The sequence below is a fragment of the Pan troglodytes genome, chromosome 9 (genome assembly GCF_028858775.2).
Source record: "Pan troglodytes isolate AG18354 chromosome 9, NHGRI_mPanTro3-v2.0_pri, whole genome shotgun sequence".
NCBI classification, from domain to species: domain Eukaryota; kingdom Metazoa; phylum Chordata; class Mammalia; order Primates; family Hominidae; genus Pan; species Pan troglodytes.
Window position 1 is genome coordinate 84,884,333 of NC_072407.2, and position 21,755 is coordinate 84,906,087.

A 21,755-nucleotide genomic window follows, 5' to 3' on the forward strand; every position below is an offset into this window, starting at 1 on the left:
AGTCAACAATAACAAGCAATGGGAAAAGGACTCCGTATTCAATAAATGGTGCTGGGATAACTGGCTAGCCATATGCAGAAGATTGAAACTGGACCCCTTCCTTTCACCATATACAAAAATCAACTCAAAATGGATAAAAGACTTAAATGTAAAACTGAAAACTATAAAAAGCCCAAAAACCCCAGAAGAAAACCGAGGAAATACCATTCTGGACATCAGCCTTGGCAAAGAATTTATGACTAAGTCCCAAAAAGCAATTGCAACAAAAACAAAAGCTGACAAGTGGGACCTAATTAAACTAAAGAGCTTCTGCACAGCAAAAGAAACTATCAACAGAGTAAACAGACCACCTACAGAATGAGAGAAAATATTTGCAAACTATGCATCTGACAAAGGTCTAATATCTAGAATCTATAAGGAACTTAAATTTACAAGAAAAGGGCCAGGCATGTTGGCTCACGCCTGTAATCCCAGCACTTTGGGAGGCTGAGGTGGGCGGATCACAAGGTCAGGAGATCGAGACCATCCTGGCTAACACGGTGAAACCCCGTCTCTACTAAAAATGCAAAAAACTTAGCCGGGCGTGGTGGCGGGCACCTGTAGTCCCAGCTACTCGGGAGACTGAGGCAGTAGAATGGCGTGAACCCGGGAGGCGGAGCTTGCAGCGAGCCCAGATCACGCCACTGCACTCGAGCCTGGGCAACAGAGCGAGACTCTGTTCAAAAAATAATAACAATAAAATAAATAAGTAAATAAATTTACAAGAAAAAACAAACAACCCCATTAAAAAGTGGGCAAAAGACATGAACAGATACTTTTCAAAAGAAGACATACACAAGGCCAACAAACATGAACAAATGCTCAACATCATTATCATCAGAGAAATGCAAATGAAAACCACAATGAGATACCATCTCATACCAGTTAGGATGACTATTATTAAAAAACAGTCAAAAAATAACAGATGTTGGTGAGGTTGTGGAGAAAGGGGAATGCTTATAAACTGTTAGTAGGATATAAATTAGTTCAGCCACTACGGAAAGCAGTTTGGAGATTTCCCAAAGAACTTGAAATAGAACTACTATTCAACCCACCAATCCTCACTACTGGGTATATACCTAAAGAAAAATAGGCCAGGTGTGGCGGCTCATGCCTGTAATCCCAGCACTTTGGGAGGCCAAGACAGGTTGATTACTTGAGTCCAGGAGTTTGAGACCAGCCTGGGCAACATAGTGAAACCCTTTTCTCTACAAAAAATAAAATTAAAAACTAAATAAAAATTTAAAATAAAAATAAACCATTCTACTAAAAAGACACATGCACTCATATGTTCATCTTAGCACTGTTTGCAATTATCAAAGACACAGAATCAACCTAGATACCCTTCAACAGTGGACTGGATAAAGACAATGTGGTCTATATACACCATAGAATACTACATAGCCATTAAAAAGAACAAAATAATATCCTTTGCAGTAACATGGATGTAGCTGGAGGCCATTATCCTAAGTGACCTAATAGAGCAACAGGAAACCAAACACTGCATGTTCTCACTTATAAGCAGGAGCTAAACACTGAATACACATGGACACAAAGAGGGGAACAATAGACACTGCATGACTACTAGACGGGCTAATAGTGCAGGGAGTGTGGGTGTGGGGCATGAGTTCAACAACTACGTATCAGGTACTATGCTTACTACCTAGGTGATGGGATCATTCATACACCAAATCTCAGCAACACACAATTTACCCAAGTTAACAAACCTGCACATGTACCCCCGAACCTAAAATAAAAGTCAAGAAAAAAAACACAATGGAGAGAAAACAAATTAAATAAAAATAAAAGGTAATTTCAACTTTAAAAAAAATGGGCCAGGCGCAGTCGCTCACGCCTGTAATCCCAACACTTTGGGAGGCCGAGGCGGGCGGATCACGAGGTCAGGAGATCGAGATCACGGTGAAACCCTGTCTCTATTAAAAATACAAAAAATTAGCCGGGCGTGGTACCGGGCGCCTGTAGTCCCAGCTACTCGGGAGGCTCAGGCAGGAAAATGGCGTGAACCTGGGAGGCGGAGCTTGCAGTGAGCCGAGATAGCGCCACTGCACTCCAGCCTGGGCGACACAGCGAGCCTCCGTCTCAAAAAAAAAAAAAAAAAAAAAAAAAAAAAGTCTTCAAATTGCACTGTTTGCCAAATCTTCTAGGAAAGAGCTAAAGATATCTAAAGAAGCTGTCTACTCATACGCATTGACAACATAAAAGAGAAAACAAAACAAACAAGCATACTAAACTCCCTAGGGGTTTTCAATTAATCTTCTTTATTGGAAAATAAATAGTAGCTCACAATGGCTAATAATAACTGAGTGTTTATAATGTGTCAGGCACTGTTCTAAGCATTTCATATGAATTAATTCACTTAATTATCACAGCAATCTATGAAATAGGCACTTTGATTACCCCCATTTTATAGACAAGAACATTGAGGCACAAGAGTTTAAATAACTTTCAACATTCACACAGCTAGTAAGCGGCATTGCCAAGATTCAAACAGGTGTCTGGCTCCAGAGCACCATCATCAAGAGCTGTTAGATCTCCTTGCTAGAACCATCTATATCTGGTCATTAGCCAATCACTTCATTTTTTCACTTACTCAGTTGTGGCCTCAGAATCTTTTCTCAACAAAGCATTCTAGGTAGTCAACATCAATCGATTAGATTTAGATTTAGCACAGATTAAAACTATTTGTCATTCCTAGTGCACATTGTTGCTTTTTAGTGAGTTCCTGCTCCCTAACAAAGACTAAGAACCTCAAGTGTTTTTGTTTTGATCGATAAATGAACAATTAGAAGAGTTATATGCATGTAAGGATAGAGAATTTAGCCAGATATTTGTGATGGTTTCAATAACCCCCACTTTCTCTCTTAAGGATCTACTCATTCCCTGCCATTTATCTACAGATCTTGCAAACACCCAGCTCAAGCATGCCCACCTCTGCCTGCCCCACCTTGGCAGTGCTGATCACTCCCCCTTCTCAACACCACTGTGCTAAGTATAGGTCCCTGGTACTGTGCCACAAAATTTGCTTACATGTATGTCACACACACCAGACCGTGAGTATCTTAAGAGTAAAGATCATCCATTACAACGTCCAGAGCTCTGTGCAGTTGATTTCAGGCTTTGAGAGGAGGCAATTTCATTGAACTAGTTCACAAAGTAATAAGTGATGTATTTCAGGAGTATTCTTATTTTTCAAAAGAGGTCCGTGTAATATATCAACATCTTTTAACATAATGTGCTTGCAAGTCTCTTAATCTTCTTTAAGTCTTTACACAACTCTATGAACCATTATTACTGTATCCATTTAACAGATGAGAAAGCTGAGGCACAGAACAAGAAACTTACCTAAAGTCACACAGCAAAGTGGCAAAATCAGCATTCAAACCTTGTCTATCTGACTGAAGCCTTCACTCTCGACCACTGTGTGATGCTGCCTCTCAATAAATTAATGTCCAGCAGTGAATGTGCATTGGAACATTTTGGTATGTAAAGGAAGGTCTCTGGGGCTGGGGATGGGCCAGGATCTGCTCTTCTATGATCTGCCTCTAGTCAGTTCTTCAGAACTGTTCCTACACTGAATATCTCTTCCTTTCCACCACTTTCGAGAACAGAGATACCCCAGCAAACCTTAAGTTCTGCCACAGTGCCTGTCAGAGTAGTGCCTAGTGGAGGCAGGAACAGCTACCTGCCTATAATACAAGAGAATGGAAACTGGAAAAATCACTGGACAGGATAAGTTACCCTGTGGCCTTCACATAAAATGAAAGTCACACCAAAAGGAGAAAAGACACAAGGCAGCCTCTGCTGTTTCACAGAATAACAGAACGGGAACCTAATGGAAAGGAGGTCCTGATTTCTCTTGTCACTGACCTAAAAGAAAAAGGCATCCTAGGATCTCATTTCTCTGGGAAGTATTTTATTTCAACTAAATTACTTAGATTCTTAACATTCCTAAGGAAATAATCAGAAATGAGAAATGCAATAACAATGTAATTGGGTTCATATCTTTACTTTAAATTCATATACCAGTTAAACAAACATTTACTGAGACCTCCTGACTACCAGGCATTGTGCCAGACATTGGCATTAGGGATAGTACATAATTCATTCCCCACTTTAAGGTAGTTCACAACTAGCTTTTTGGTAGAAAGTTGACATTTTCTAGTCACAGCACTGACACATTGAAAAGGAGCATTTCTTCCTTTCACATATCTTTCCAAATTAAGTTTTGTTAATGGATTTCGGCATTATAAAAGGTGATAGAAAATATAGTCAGGGAAGCAAGCTAACAGGCTATATACTACTTTTAACCCTCACAAATAAAAGAAAATGGTAGAACAGGAAAGCTAAACTAAAATGTATCTACAACTTTACCTTTTCCCATTCCTATTTGTATATTTTTTTCTCATTTGCATTGGCTTTGTTTAGGTTTTATTCATTCATTCATTTAACAGATGTTTATCACCTTCTATATGTCCTGGACACTGACAATATAACACTAAACATACAAAAATTCCTGCCCTTGTTATTACCTTCTAGAGACCATAATCAAAATAAACTATACACAGTAACATTCTTATCCGTTTCCCTTATATGCTTGTTCACTCTAGAAACAAGCTGAGATTTTAAAAACAAAACAAAGCAAAACAAAAACAAAAAACTTGCAAAATTCAATTCTCTGGGATGTTCAGGCAGTCCATGAAAAATACAATACAATAAAATAATTCAATTCTCCAAAAATTGTACATTATTCTTTTCATTTGTAATTCTTTAAAGCTGAATATGCAGACTTATTGGATATCTGTATTTAATTCTTTTATGAACTTCCTATTCATGTGCTTTTGCTATTTTTCTATTATTAGTGTGTTAATTTTTTTGTTATTTTTTTACAGAACTTTACAATTAAGAACAGTAATGTTTGGTCACACATATTGCAAAACATTTCTTCCAGGTTATCATAATAAAAGTCAAATTGAGCACTGGAATTTCATGAATCTGCACATACCGTGTTATTACAAAACCAGATAATGTCCCCTTCATTACCAGTGTAGAAAAGTATTGATCCACCATTTTTCTTCCAGTATTTATCAGCTACTAGGTACCGCTGATTAAAAGTTTTCACAGTATTAAATCCAAAATGATCAACCTGTGATCAAAACAAAACAAACAAAACATATTTCAAAGGAAAGTAATAAAATGAGATCAACATAAAGGTAATTAATTCTTCCATTAAAATCAATCTCTACTACAAAAATAATCACAAGAAATTTTAAACTTCACTGTTTTATTATTAACAGTAATATCGATATTATTATTTTGAAATCATTTCCTTATATTATAAAATAAAATAATATTTGCTATTGGTGGTCAAGATTTTCAATGTAAAAGAAAAAATACAATTATAAAATCAAATAGCTACTTAAAAACATAATGTTAAAATTGAATTGTAAATACAATGTGAACGCTTTTTAAATTTTTAATAAATTTTTAATTGGCAAATAAAATTTTACGTATGGTGTATATAACACGATGTTCTGAAATATGTATACGCTGTAGAATGGCTAAATTGAGCTAATTAACATAAGCATTACCTCACATATTTACCATTTTTTGTGATAAGACCACTTAAAATCTACTCCCTTAGCAATTTTTAAGTATATAATACATCCCATTATTTTTCAAAATACAGTTTTCCATTACTATCTGAATTTTCATTCTACAAACTTTCAATATTAAAAATTCATGAACTAAATAGACTACTGAAAAGGTCCATAAACCTTGTCACCCCAGCACACCATAGATATTCTAAGTTACAAGAATTTCATGTCTATATCATTCCCACCAAAAGAAATTAGGGCTTATTAGTGAAGTGGCTGATTGACATTTGGGACAAGGAAGCTGCAAGATAAGCTTATGCATTTTGCTGCGCAAGGAAGCAAGAAAGTGCTCACAATTAATGGAGAGTTATATTTAAAGAAGATAGGAACCAACCACAAGGAACTATCACTGGCAATCATTTTAATAAATTGAATGTAAAACAAAAACAAATTAAACATAAAAAGAATAATGACTGTAGTTAATTGAAACATTCAATTCATGAAACTCCATTAGTCCACAAAAATATTTCTAAAAAGGAAAGAAAGGAAAAGTTCATTTGCCACCATTTAAGTTGTTTATTAAATCAACTCCTTACTCTGAAATTGGGAATTAAAAAGTAAAAAATTCAACATTTAACCTGCCTGTCCAACAGAACTGTGTTTGATGGCTGCGAATAGTCCCAGTTAATAAAGAAGAGCTGTGTTTAGTCAAATGTCAGCTAATGTAGAAGGAATGACAGAATTAGAATATGACAGTTCTGTAAAGTTACTGATTCAGGCAAGAATTATCAATTGGTGTTAAAAGCATTAGGAAAATGAATAATATGAAAATGAACATTCATATAGTATCAAAGTAATACGATAGAGAATACTCTCTTGTCACAAGGGGAAAACATAACTACAATGGAAGGATCAGGCTGCCATCACTTTAATCTAGTAATCAATTTTGTTAGTATCATCAATGGTAGAGCACGCAGGGATTATGTATCTCCTCATGTGGCACAACATGAAGCACATATCACCTATGATGTATTCCTACCGAAAATGTTTCATTTTATCTTAATCCAGCCTTTAGATCTAATTTCCAGGTTCCAGGAAATATAAAGGTAAAAGAGCAAGTTGAAGATATTTCAAAGGGACAACAGATACTGAAGGTAGAACATTTTACAAGACAATTGACAAGGCAATATCATGAGAAAGGACTATTTTAGATTAAATGAATTTTAAGGAACATAATAACCAGACATAATACATGACCCTGGATTGGATCCTAGTTTGAACAAACAAGATATACACAATGATGTTGGGACAAATGTGTAATTTTAATATGGACTAGTTATTAAATGATACAGGTTGAGCATCCCTAATCCAAAAATCCAAAATCCAAATGCTCCAAATCTGAAACTTTTGAGCACCAACATGATACTCAAGGGAAAGGCTCATTAGAGTATTTCAAATTTTGGATTTTCAGATTAGGTATATTCAGTCAGTAACCATAATATGACTATTACAAAATCAAAAAAAAAATCCAAAATCTGAAATGCTTCTGGTCCTAAGCATTTCAGAAAAGGAATACTCAATTTGACCTAAAGACTTGTTCATTTTGTCAAAAGTGTTCATATTGTTTTGGCTACATAAGAAAATGATTTCTTAAACTGAATTTTAAATATATTTTTGAGATTTTTTTTACCCTTTGAGATTTTTTAACTTACTATTTAAAATGTAATTTTCAAATACTATAACATGGTAAGATTCATGTACAACAATCTGAATTTACAGATTTACCCTGCAGTACAGAGTCTCACTGAGCCTTTAGCATCATGGGGGCTAAATTCCTCAGTGCTTTGGAAAGACAGAAATGAGAATGCAGCACCCAGTCTGGATCAGACATAGGCTGTTCCGGTGCTGCTCCAGTCTCCCAGGAACAGTGCTTAGTTCTGACCTAAACCAGACCCTGTAAGACTTGCCTAGGTCATTCTAAAACAGATGGGACTTCCTGCACCCAGCTCTATCTACACACACAGTTCCCATTCATACCACAGGTCCCAAAACACAAGTGTCTCAAAACTTTACCTAACTGCAAACTTCCTGGTATCTATGATCATCACCATATGTAGTCCTAAAATATGATATTCTAATCTAAAGACTGTCTACTTTTCAGGAAAATAAGCAGTTTCTATGGACGATGTATGTAATAATGATGTCCATGTGCTATAAACCCTTCCATTATACATGTTAATTTACTCAATCATTCACTCAACAAGAATCTATTGAACTCCTATTCTGGGCCAAGTACTAAGCTAAGCAATGGGATAAAGAGTTGGCTGAGCTGCAATCCCTGAATTTAACTTAAGCTAATTCAACTATATCCACTCAGCCTAAAAACAAAAGGGCAAGAAAGGCAGACAGACAGTGAAAGGAAGACGGATAAGTGATTCCACCTGCTTCCATTCAATTAGTACAGTGGTTCTCCATGTGAGGTCCCCAGACCAGCAGTATCAGCTTCACCTGGGAACTTGTTGAAAATGCAATCCCCTTGGCTGAATCCCAGACCTACAGAATCAGAAACCATGAGGGTAAAACCCAGTAAACTGTGCTTTAACAAGCCGTACAGGTGATTCTGTAAAGTTTTGAAAACCACTGAGTTAGAATAAGCACCAAAATACACATTAATTTGTTATTCCTTCTCTTGTTCTAGGTTTCAGAATACCTGAAATACTGTAAGTATCTCATCATGCTGAATGAGACTCTGGTGTCTAAAGATTTGAATTACCACTGAACATACCCCCAAATATAAGCTAACTGTATCATTTGAAACTCAACATGAGAAACCACCACAGGAACACCTTTCGAAGCTCAGCAGGTTTCAACAAGGGAGGAAAGACTGACTGTGTTGGACTTAAAGAAAGGAAGCTCATGGCTCTCTAACAAGATGCCTTCCCATGAGATTCTTGAAGATAATTTTGCCCTAATGATTTTCACCTCACCCACTGACTACAGAACTGAGTCTTCATGTAAACTGAGATATTGCCGTAGCCTTTAAAAGCATCCCACAAAGAAAAACATTAATAATCCAGTCTAAAATTTTCAAATTTGAAAACATGGGTATGTGTTTGTATATGTCATGCTAAATATAACTGATATAAAGTTATTGCCAGACAAACACTTCCATCTAGAATCACAAGGGCCACAAGAACTTCAGAACCAGAGAAAGCCAAATTCCCTTGTGTGGCCATGCCCAAGGTACTCCTGCTCCTAGCAATCAGCCTTGATTGTTAAGATTGGGGAAAAGAGAGAGGAACCCTGGCAAGAAAGCAGACTTCGGAGTTAAAAGACCTGAACTTGAATCTCTTCTAACTGTGAAGCCTCGGGCAAATTACTTAACCTCTCTGAACCTTAGTATCTTCCTGTATAAAATAAGGATAACCACATACAATTCAAAGGATTTCTGTGAGGATAGGGAAAAATGCACCTAATGTACCAGGCATAGTTCCAGATATATACGTGCTTAAAAGATGTTAGTTCTCCTCTCTATCCCATTTGCACACCAATCCTAAGCACGGAGTACTTAGATGGGAGACAGATTAAGTTCTTCACAGAATTACAGGACCTTAGAATGTCAAAATCTCCTATTTTCTGAGTGCTTCACCTAGGTGCTAAACAACTGGAAATATGTAGTGAAATGTTCTTTGCACAACATGAATTTACACAATTTCCTTGGCTCCTTCCTATCATCAAGGATATCAACTTCTGGCTAGATAACTAGATAGTTTTCAACACCTAAAGGCCAGGCACACTAGGGGCAGCATGCCCTCTGCTGTTGAGAAGTGGGACCCACGTGCCACTCCCTGTTCTGGGCTCCTGAATAAAGATTTTATGAATTACAACACGAAAAGCTCACAAGGGCCTTAGAAACCATTCCGTCTGTGTTGCTCAACTGAAGAAATTAGGCTCAAAGAGGTCACATGACTTAGCCATGGTCACAAGGCAGAGGCAGAGCTAGAACTTTATTTTTGCAGTTTGGTTTATTGAACCAATTAAAATAAATAATAGCATGGTAAAGACAACACAGTATGACCTCGGAAAGGAAACAAACCTCTCTAGTCATGCACAGCAGTTCTTTCTAGCACGTGGTCCTAGAAACTTCATTTTTTCTTTTTTATAATTTTTTTTATGGTCCAAGAAATTTCAAAACATGCTTCCCCACTTTACCATGTGGAGGAGAAAGAGATCTGTGAGAATGGGTAGGCAAGAAGAAAAGAGACCATCCTTTAAATGATGTTTATTGTATGAAAGTAATTATTTGGACTTTAAAACCACTCAAGAATAAAGTTCGCATCCAGAAAAATCAGTAGCAACATTACATCTGTTAGTTTTGATGGCAACTTGGGGACAGCAGGGGTGGGAGAGGTGGGGATGGGAGGGAATAACACAGAGCACCTACCACGTGTCTGCCACAGTGCTGTTGCTTTACACAGATCCCTTCACCATCTCGGCAGTTACCCTCTGGGGCCACTTTCATCACCCAGTTTTAAAATAAGAAGGCTGATGCTCAGAGAGGTCAGATAGCTTGCCCAAGGTAATGTAACTAATAATTAGGAATCAAATGTAATTCTTTTCATGTGCTTTTAACCCCTACCCAATCCCGCCTCCAAGAAAACCCAGATCTTTATACTCCTTGCATTATAACACGCTCATGCAGATAAAGCTGACTATAAACTTCAACCCTCGGTAGGCGACACTTGGAGTGAGTATCTTTCTTCTAAATTTGCAAAATGAAGGACAAATCTCCCAGCCATTTACTAACAGTTACACTGCAGAATATGTGGAATGTTGGTCTTTTCACTGACCTGACAATAATTGTTACTACACTACTATTGCTAACTCCATTAGGCCACTGATAAAACCAAAATCACATTGGCTCCTTCTTGGCAGCCTTCGGTTTTAGAAAATTCAGTATGCAGTCGGATTTATTCAGGCACCCAGACATCTAATAACAGTTAACTAAAATTTTACTAAAGATACAAAAAGTATACCCAGAGATATACATGACCAAAAAAATTAACTTACGCCTCCAATAAATCAAAGCACCTTAAAGGAGTTTTTCATGTGCTCTGGTTTCCAACTCTAATGCAGAGATCTAAAATAAAATAAGACCCTCTTTCTCCCATTTGATGTGTGTGTCTTATATTAATTTGGGGATTGTGGGGTTACATTCCATTAGAGTTCTTAAATGGAGACTGACAGCTTTCTGGGCAAGCTTGATATGCCCTGAAAGGATGGACACCTTTATGTGAGAAGAACACGGGTTCCCAAAGAAGGACTAAAACGTGGAAGGAAGGTGGAGTTTAGACAAGCCCTAGATCTACAGTTGGAGAAGGATGGATGTCTAGGAGTGGATTCCTACTAAGTTGTCCCTCACACATGGGCACCCTAGAGCTAGGACAAGATCAGAGAGCAAGCCACATCTTATGAGTCAGATCTCTGGCTCTTGGATGACTCCTGGTTTATTTCTTCTTTATTATGTCAAGGCCTTTCAAAAACCCTGCTTAAATGTTCTACCTTTACTCATCCATACAATGAAGATACCAGAAAGTATTGGAGATTAAATTTGACTTAAAGAATTAAAGGGGAAACGGTATCCCCCAGTGAGTGTGGTGGTAGCAAAGGAAATGTTTACAAGTCCCTCCAAGACGAAGGTGAGTCCAAGAAGGTACTGTCCTCCCTTCCCACGAAGATGCTCTCGTCATTGCCAACCTTAGAGGGTCGAGCTTCCATCTTAACAAAAAGGGTGGAAGTCCTCTCAGAGATATGCTTCAAAGGCAATCATCTTCGTATGTAATAAGACACTGCTCCTCTTTACACATACTTCTATAAGTGTTAACCAGGAGACAGAACTGCATTCCCTAACTCCTATGCTTTTTTTTTCCTAACACGCCCCTAATCTTAAAAATGAGACTCTTAGAAATAAATTTATTTAAAGAGAAAATGGTAAATGAGAAAGGGAAGCAAATAAGTGATAATGGGAGAGTCCATCATGGGGAAAATTTAGTGCCCCAGCCTCCTATACTCAGATGGTTTGAAAGGCAAGAACACAATAGCTACCACAGTGCCCTTGTACATGGCAGATACTTTATAGATAATTGTTTTTAATTTTTTTTTTTTTTTGAGCTGGAGTCTTGCTCTGTCACCCAGGCTGGAGTGCAGGGGTGTGATCTCGGCTCACTGCAACCTCCACCTCCCGAGTTCAAGCAACTCTCCTGCCTCAGCCTCCCAAGTGGCTGGGATTACAGGTGCCCACCACCACACCCGGATAATTTTTGTATTTTTAGTAGAGACAGGGTTTCACCATGTTGGCCAGGCTGGTCTCAAACTCCTGACCTCAAGTGATCCACCTGCCTCGGCCTCCCAAAGTGCTGGGATTACAGGCATGAGCCACCGCGCCCGGCCATAGATAATTGTTCAACTGATGCAGTTTAAATCTTCTAAGTAAGTGGTTCTTGTGTTTCTGATTATGAGGTTCCCTTCTTAATGTTAAAACTATCACAGATGTGTTATATATTAGTAGCCAGTGCTTAAGAAAATATGAGAAGCTATTATAAATTCAATAATGGTATAAATAAATATCACAACAGCATCTATCCATGTGGAAAAAAAAATTGTGCTTAGTAACCAAATGGGGAGAGAAAACACCCTCTCGAAAAATTCTGCAGTGCTTAATAACCTTTCTTTCCTCAAACCAAGAACTCTTGGGCCCAGAGGGGGAATTGCTAAGTTATCAAAATGCTGTGAAACCAAAACACTCTTTGCTTTACTGCTAAAACAGAGGTGAAAATATCCTGCTGTTGAGAATACCTAAAATGCTCCAGTAAATCAAGAAATAACATGTTTTGACAAATAACAGTTAAGTGTTTCATTAGAGGAGATTCTATCTGTTGGTCAAACAGCTCTGCGAAAGCACCACATAATCAATGCCTTCCCATGGCTTCAGGAAGCTTTGTACTAAAAGAATTACCCGGCCACAGCTCAAGCTCCCAAATTAGAGATAAAGTGCTGCTGTAATCAAGCACTGCATATAAATTTTAGGAAATGATACACCACCAGAGGGCGCCCTTATATAAGTAGTAAAGTCGGAAAGACCATTACTTTTGTTTGTTTGTTTGTTCTCTAAGAGACGGGGTCTCCCCTCTGTAGCCCAGGCAAAGTAGAGTAGCCAGATCATAGCTCACTGCAGCCTCGAACTCCTGGGCTCAGGAGATCCTCCTTCCTAAGCTCGAGAGTAGCTGTAACTAAAGGTGCACACCACCACACCCGGTTTGTTAAGTTTTAAATTAAGTTTCATAAAATCTTAGGACAGAAAGGGAACTTAGATCTCAAGTCCAAACTCTTGGATAAAAAACAGACACAGAGGCCAATAATTTTAAATCTTTCTTTTCTAAATAAATATATTATATGTTCACATGATTGAAACAGCAATCATCCCCATTCTTTTTAAAGTCAGGATTCAAAATCTGTGCTGTCAGAAACCAGGATATTGGTTACCAGTGCAGGGGAAAACTGACTGTAAAAGAGAATGAGGGGATTCTGGAGTTAGGATAATGCATTGTTCTGTATGTATAATAAGATAATTCAAAAGCAGATTGATAAACATTTAAAATCTCATTGAAGATATATATTATTTTACAAGATACATGTTTATATTTCTATTTCACTATACAGGCATATGTAAATTACATTGCACTAAATCACATTAATATTAAATTTTTCTTTCATTTAAAAATACTTATTGAGTGCTCACTAAAAGGCAGGTATTAAGAAAAAAACTAAGATACAATTCCATTTCTCAAGTTCTGGAGAATCTAACAGAAATGATTAATGTGCTAGTAAACAACCAAGCAGTGGTGTGGTTAAGTTCTGTATACAAAGCACTGTGGGAGCTCAGAAGCTAAAGCCACCACCCTGCCTGAGGAAATTACAGAGGGCTGCACCAAGGAGGTAATATCTGAGCTGAAACACAGAGAAGAATTTTTTTTTTCAGGTACAAAAGAGCATTTCAAGCAAAGGAAGAAAAACATGTGCAAGGCTATGATGAGCTATACAGAATGAGCATAAATTCAGGAACTGTTGTTTTATGGCAAGAGGTTTATGAGGGGAAGACATGGGAGATGAGATTAGACTCACTGGGCTGCCACAGTGGCTCACACCTTTAATCCCAGCGCTTTGGGAGGCTGAGGCGGGAGGATCAAATTGAGGCCAGGAGTTTGAGACCAGCCTGGCCAACATGGCAAAACCTCTTCTCCACAAAAATACAAAAAATTAGCCAGGCATGGTGATACACGCCTATAATCTCAGCTACTTGGGAGGCTGAGGCCCGAGAAGCACTTGAACCTGGGAGGCAGAGGTTGCGGTAAGCCAAGATCACACCACTGCATTCCCACCTGGGTGACAGAGCAAGATTCTGTCTCAAAAAATAAATAAATAAGGAAAAAGAAAAACCTAGGCCAGGTGCACTGGCTCACACCTGTAATTCCAACACTTCAGGAGGCCAAGGTGGTAGGATCACTTGAGCCCAGGAGTTCAAGACCAGCCTGGGCAACATAGCAAGACCCTGTCTCTATAAAAAATAAAAATATTAGCTGGGTGTGGTGGTACATGCCTATAGTCCTAGCTACTCAGGACGCTGAGATCAGAGGATCTCTTGAGCCCAGAAGTTCAAGGTTACAGTGAACTATGATCATGCCACTGCACTCCAGCCTGGGCGACAGAGCGAGACTCCATCTCAAAAAAAAAAAAAAAGAAGAAGAAGAAAAGAAGAAAAGAAAGAAGGAAGAAAGGAAGGAAGGAAAGAAAGAAAGCGGTATAGAGAGACAGAAGAAAGGGAAGGAAGGGAAGGGAAAGGAGGAAGGAAAGAAGGAAGAGAGGGAGAAAGGGAGGAAAGAAACCTAGCTGAAATCCAAGATTGTTTCTCTAAACCAACAGTGAATGAAAAACATCCACTGGAAATAGACTCAAATAGGCAGGGACTTTTTTCTGTTTTGTCCACTTCTGAGTACACAGTGACTGGAATAAGGCCTGGCATGTAGTAGAAGACCAATGAATGTATAGAGAGTAAATGAATGCATGCATGCATCATGGCTGTGCAGTTGGTATAAAAACAAAAATGAGAATGGAAAGCAAAGTTCCCAAGAAGGTCAAGTTTGTGCAGGTTCATTTATTGGGTGGGTCTGTTCCCAGCTTTGGAAGAGTTGCACAACACTGTAGTTGGATGTGCCTTTTGCCCAGTGACAAATCACATGCCTAATGGAGAACCCAAGCCTTAAATCTAAGAGCACCACATAACATCTGGACTGCTGAGGAAGCAGGAAATGCATGCCTTCTGCTGGGTGAAGAAACAGTTCTATATAACTACAAATAATACGGACAGAAGGCCAACATTGCAGGGAGTGCAGGAGAAGGACTAATCAGCATTTTACCAAAGCATATTACCTAAAATATAATTGATCTTGGTGACAAGGTTATAAGTCAAAGTTTTTAAGACTGGAAAGGACTTTAAAGTCATGGCTGTCAGCCAGGACACAATAACTTTACCTGAGAAACAGCTTTCTGTAAAATGTACCACATAGCAGCTCGTTCAGCAGCATACTAGTGTTTGGTGAATCCACATGTGCTGCAAAATGTTGATTTGATCAATGTGTAAAATATGTGTTTCCAACAACAGAGTTTTAAGAAGGAAGAAACAGGGAAGAGGTATAATACCCTAGGACAAAAAGTAATTGGAGGGAATAGTTGAGACTCTAGGTAAGTGAGGGATATGTGATGCTGCGAGATCCTGGGAAGGAAGGAGGGAATGGGGTCAATAGCACCAACAGAAGGATCTGACTTGGGAACCCCTTCTCCACTGGGAAACAGATGGATGCAAGAGTTATCTTTCTAATTACCGAGGGAGGAAACTAAAAGGATTCTAGTTAAAATGCCTCTCATATAACACCTTAGTTTTTAGTCAATGAAGTAAAGGGACAAAGTAATCTATTAAAAGAGATAGTAAAAGAGAGCCCAGGATGGCAATGATTTAAAGACAGAGGTAAAAGTTCAGCATGGAAGAAAAAACTGATGCCTAGGCCTCCATAAAGCTCCTGAGGTTGGAGACTGAATTGGTATGCACAATAATCTGCCGCTTAGCAGATATTTACAACCCAGGAGCAGGAGCAGAGAAGTTCAATGGTTGGATAAAACTAGGATGAGAATGTCATAAAGGGGTTGTGAGAGGACAGGGGGCAAGAGAATTAAGGTCATTCCTACCTTCATGCAGCCTCAATATACCCAGAGCTATGAGGTCCTGTCCACCACAGACAAATGCTGCCATAATCTGTTTGCTGATTTGCAAGGTAATCTAAACTATGCTGTATTTATTCTATTTTAAGGAGTAAATAATCTTGCCAGAACTCATATATATGATATATAAGCATTTCAATAATAATCTCATAAAAATAATGTAAGGCTGCATATCATCAAGGCCTTGAAAGTTTATATTCTTTTGCTTTGTTAAACATAAGATGATGTGTTACTGATTTTCTTCCTTCATAGTCTATTGTTCTAAATGTTTCTCTTTTTTTTTTTTTTTTTTTTTTGAAACAGAATCTGACTCTGTCGCCCAGGCTGGAGTGCAGTGGCATGATCTTGGCTCGTGCAAACTTCGTCTCCTGGGTTCAAGCAATTCTCCTGCCTCAGCCTCTGAGTAGCTGCGACTATGGGCGTGCCCCACCATTCCCTGCTACTTTTTGTATTTTTAGTAGAGACGGGGTTTTGCCATGTTGCTCAGGCTGGTCTCGAACTCCTGAACTCAAGTGATCCACCCGCCTTGCCCTCCCAAAGTGCTGGGATTATAGGCATAAGCCATCGCAACTGGCCTGTTCTGAATGTTTCTTCTATACATGCAAAATATTCTCCTGATACCACTGTTATAACTACATCACATCTTCTGAGAGATAGAGGCTGGTATCTGGTGGTATAATGTAAAAGGACAAAGACCCCTCAACCTCCAAAAAAGGCAAAAACCACGTTTCTCACGAACAGGAGTTCAGACCTGTGATCTATGTAACTCACAATCCAATCTTGCATACTACCACACCTCCTGCAAAGAACTGTGATGACCTCATAAATCTTCTGTTCTCCAACTGAGCCACCCCAGTTCTTACTATTTCCCATATAACACTATATTCTAAAGTCCTCCTAACCCTGCTCACACTGGATTAATTAACATTCCCTCTTACAGATGGTGTGCCCAGAGCTGAGTACAATATGTAACATGGTCTAATAAAGTGCCTTGCTCATCACTGGCCAGGAATAAATAACCGATGAGTATGCTTATGGACCTTATCCATGGTTTTGCTTTCTGCAGTTTCAGTTACCCATGGTCAACCATGGTCAGAAAATAGGTGAGTACAGTACAACAAGATATTTTGAGAGAGAGAAAGAGACTACACGTTCACATAATGTGTCATAGTTGTTTATTATTCATTATTGTTGTTAATCTCTTATTGTGCCTAATTTATAAATAAAACTTTATCACAGGTATGTATGTATAGGAAAAAACATACTATATATAGGGTTCAGTACTAACCGACATCTCTGGCATCTACTGGGGGTCTTGAAACGTATCCCCCACGAAGAAGGGAGGACTACTGTATAGCTCCAATAACACAGCCTACTTTAAATTGAAAGTCATGTAGGTATACTGGGTTGAATAGCATCCCCCCAAAATTTATGTCCTTCCTAGAACCTCAGAATGTGACTTTATTTAGAAATACGATCATTGCAGATGTCATTAGTTAAGATGAGGACATGCTGGAGAGGGGTGGGCCCTTAATCCAATATGACTGGTGTTCTTATAAGAAAAGAAGAGACAAAGAGGCACAGAGAGAAGAATGCCATGTTAAGACACAGATGCACAAAAGCAAAATGGCCATGTGACAATGGAAGCAGAGACTGGAGTCAAGCAGCTTCCAGCAAAAGAACACGAAGGATTGCCAACAGCCAGCAGAAGCTTAGCGAGGGACACAGACCAGACTCTTCCCCGGAGCCCGGACCAGCCTCTCCCTAGGAGTCCCCAAGAAGTAACCAATCCTGCTGACACCCTGACTTTGGACTTCTGGCCTCGGGAAGTGAGAGGATAAACTTCTATTGTTTTAAGCCTCCTAGTTTGTGATACTCTGCAGCCCTAAGAAACTAATACAGAAGGCCTCTCTATGGAGGTGGCAATGGAACCGAAGCCTGAAGGAGCCAGACAAAGAAAGAACTCTAGAAAGAAGAAACAGAAAATACAAAGAGCCAGAGGCCAGAAAGAGCTTAATGTAGAAAGAGAGATAAGATCAGTGGTGAACAAGAGAGAGAATGGTACTGGATGAGGCTTAGCGCTAAGTGGACTATGATAGGGAGTCTGAACTTAATTTAAAGGCAATAGGAAGCCTTCAAGAGTTTTAAAACTTATTCTGATCTGTTTTTTTAAAAAAAAAAAAAAAAGTGAGAAGAATAAGTAGAAGGCTATTGAAAGGTTCACATGGCACATGATTATGAGAACAAGCCAGGCTTCAAGCCAAGGTATGTCTCTCTTAAATTGCTACATATTTAACATATATGACAATGTTTAATCTCCAAAGTCATAATATACCCCAGAAAGATCTCAATGAAGAAGGACTCAATATATGACATCAGCAGTATTCGTTTAACAACAATCAACAAAAGGAAGTCTTTTGAACAGTTGTAGTCACCACTATAGCCCATTTATAACAGATTCTGCAGTGGCCCTGACTGTGGGCATTTTAAACACGAAATGCCCCACTAAATTGGCAAAAGAGTTCCAAGGCCATCAGGCTCCCCCCAGCATTTAATAGAAGTCAATAAAGCATATTCTATTGCTACCCTTTTCTCCAAAACCTATTAAAGAAATTGATAGAAGGTAATAAACTAATTGTTCTCAAATGTTTAGGTCCCGTTCCACCCTGGTGAGATAAAAGACATCAGCAGCCACAATCTTCACTGGTTACCTCTGATGAATTAATAAACTACATGTTTAAAAAAGAAAAAGTACATATAAACATAGTATTACAACATAATGCTAAAATACAACTCTTCTTCTTCCATGGAGAATCTTCTGTGAATGATACCATGAGAACCACTGAAACAGAAAACCTACAACCTCTTTTCAGAGACTGCTTTAAAATAAATTTTTTTATCACATTGAAAAATACATGATGTTAAAGCACTCTGGAAAATTAAACTTTACAAAATCCCCACATGAATAGCATCCACCAAAGGAAGCAGCTGAGGAAAGTAATGTCTAAGTTTTTTCCTCCCTGGAAACTCCAACATCAAATTTGCAGTCCTGATTTCACTATAAAATGTCCTCCAGGGACTTTTTATCATTATCTTAAAGATACACTCTACAGACTACTCATTGTTTTGCACATTCATCCGGTCTAAATGATAATGGCGCTGTAAAAAAGATAAAGGAAGGGAAAAGGATATCCTCAGCAGAAACCAAAAAGCTCAGAACAATAACAACAAGTTCAAATGTAACCAAGTGGCTTCCTTTGATTACTTTCAGGTGGTTTTGCCACCACAACACCAGATAATCAACAACTTCCCAGAGTTAGTGGGATGTGTAAGTATTTCTTGAGTGCCTACCATGGGATAAGTACTAGAGTATAACAACAGTGAACAAGCTAGATATGGTCACTGCCCACACAGGGCTTATAGTCTGGTGACAGACAACAGGAAACAAAAAACAAACAAGCAAATACACAAATAAGAACTTAGAACTAATTGTACAAGTTTTACCTGGGTGCGGTGGCTCACACCCATGATCCCAGGACTTTGGGAGGCCAAGGCTGGCAGATCACTTGAGCCAAGGAGTTCGAGACCAGCCTGGGCAACATGGCAAAACCCCGTCTCTTCAAAAAATACAAAAATTAGCATGGCATAATGGCATGCACCTGTAGTACCAGCCACTCAGGAGGATGAAGTGGGAGGATCACCTGAGCCCAGGAGTTCAAGGCTGCAATGAACTGTGATCACACCACTGGACTCCAGCCTGGGCAACAAAGGGAGACCCTGTCTCAAAAAAAAAAAAAAAAAAAAAAAAAAAAAGGAAACTAGTTGTACAGGTTTTATTCTGATAGAGAATAAAAGAGGCAGATCGACTTCTAATAGGGTGGTCAGAAAAGAAGTCCTGGAGCAGGCAATAGTTAAGCCTTTAATCCACACAGCCGTCTACCCTGTGAAATGTCCTGGGGGTTCTATTCAACGCCACTCCCTTCATGAAGCATTCCTGCCTTCTTTGTGCTTTCATGGTATTTTAGCTATATTATAATCTTTTCAAATGTATCCTTGCACAGTAGTTATTTATACATACATGTCTTATAACCACCATACTGTTATAAACTGTAAAACTGTAAAAAAAAAAACCTGTATAAAAAAAGTTAGAATCTGTTGAACACACCATGTGTGTTATTTCTTCCTGCCCCTGTGAATAGTGTAAGGGCTGAACTAGGACTACATGTAAATAATCTCAATTGTTCTTCAGAGGAACCCCATGGAGTAGAGAGGCTGTGTTTTCCCCACCATGCCTTACTGCCTCTCCCTTTCTGGCTAATCTCTGTATCCACAAAGTGCAAAACACAATGTGCACAGGCCTTACTACATCAATGACTCCTGAGTTGAACTGGAAGAACTGAGAAGTATGATGTGACATCTGAAGACCAAGTGACCTCACCCGAACTTAGACTACACCAGTTAACTCTGCTTTAGGCCTGTGGGGCTACCAGCAAGACTGTTTTCTTTCTATCAGAGGTGTGTTAGCCTCAGGAAATGTGAACAGATCCTACAATTACTCAGTTAAAATCCAACTCAACCTTGAAAGGTAGAAAAGCTGTAAACACATAGGTGACTATAATTAATACTGAGCCTCCTCAGCAAAGACAAGGCTCTTTCATCGTTCCACCATTTCCTGAGTACTTACTCTGTGTGCCTGGCTATACTGGATACAAGGATAAAAAGCCTTATTTTTTGCTCTGAAAGAGGCCACAGTCTACCAGAGGAGACAAGCAAGCAAAGAAATTATTTCTATATAAGGAATGCACATTATGAATGTGGGTGAGAACAGGGTGATTGTTATTGCAGCAAAGAGGAGGCACAACCCAACTAACCAGTGGTACACAAGGCCGTAGCAAAGGCAAACTCAAGAGAAGCTGATAATGTCTGTCCTGGCACCCTGCTCACCTCTTTTCCAGCCTCGTCTTCTACCACATGGCCCTCTCCCACTTCATATTCCAGAAATGCTCTGGACATACGCTTTCTGAAGTCTCCAGCCTTCTCTACATGGATTTCCTCCTGCCTGGAATGCATTCCTCTCTCGCATCATTACAAAAAAAAATTACTACCTCATCCTCAAAATGTTCATTCAAGTGCTGTCCCCTCTACAAAGTTTTCTAGGACAACCCCAGGCCCAAAGGAGAATGCTCCTTCTCTGATCCTATGACAGCTTCCAGAACAGTCACCACCACACTGTGCTGTCACTGTTTTGAAGGTTGGCTCAGCACAGTGAAAAGAGCCCAGCTCTATAGCCTGAAAGTCCCACGTTGAAATGCTGATTGTGCCACTTTCTAGCTAGGTGTACCTCAGTTACTTCATCTATAAAAGGGAAAACTAATAACTTCCTTACAAGGTTGCAAGGATTCAAAGTGGTGTGTGTACAAGTCCCTGACCACAGCAAAGGCTCAAAAAGTACTCCCAATGACTGATAACCATCAATAACTTTATACTGTGGTATTAAACAAAACACACAAAAGTATGTGTGTTTTATTAAACAAAACACACAACCATATGTGTATTTTTGCATTTGGCACGTGATATAGTTTTGCTGTGTCCCCACCCAAATCTCAACTTGAATTGTATCCCCCAGAACTCCCACGTGTTGTGGGAGAGACCGGGGGGAGGTTATTGAATCATGGGAGTCAGTCTTTCCTGTGCAAGTCTCGTGATAGTGAATAAGTCTTACAAGATCTGATAGGTTTATCAGGGGTTTCCGCTTTTGCTTCTTCATTT

The 21,755-nt window shown here is 38.9% G+C and overlaps 1 protein-coding gene across 8 annotated transcripts in view; it reads right to left on the reverse strand.

Moving 5' to 3' along the window:
• The window catches only part of PRCP (prolylcarboxypeptidase), a 77,292-nt gene that overhangs the window by 30,845 nt on the left and 24,692 nt on the right, over positions 1-21,755 (reverse strand). For 6 of the 8 annotated variants that reach the window (XR_010147296.1, XM_009423827.5, XM_063783313.1 and 3 more), the window contains exon 2: positions 5,063-5,203. Coding sequence is in view for 2 of the 8 variants with exons in the window: in XM_001175153.6 (XP_001175153.1) it covers positions 5,063-5,203 (141 nt within the window). In the remaining 6 variants the exon portion in view is untranslated. Of the gene's footprint in view, positions 1-5,062; positions 5,204-8,095; positions 8,208-10,098; positions 11,685-21,755 lie in introns of those variants that run through there. The other 2 variants (XM_063783314.1, XM_063783312.1) reach the window with 2 other exon arrangements.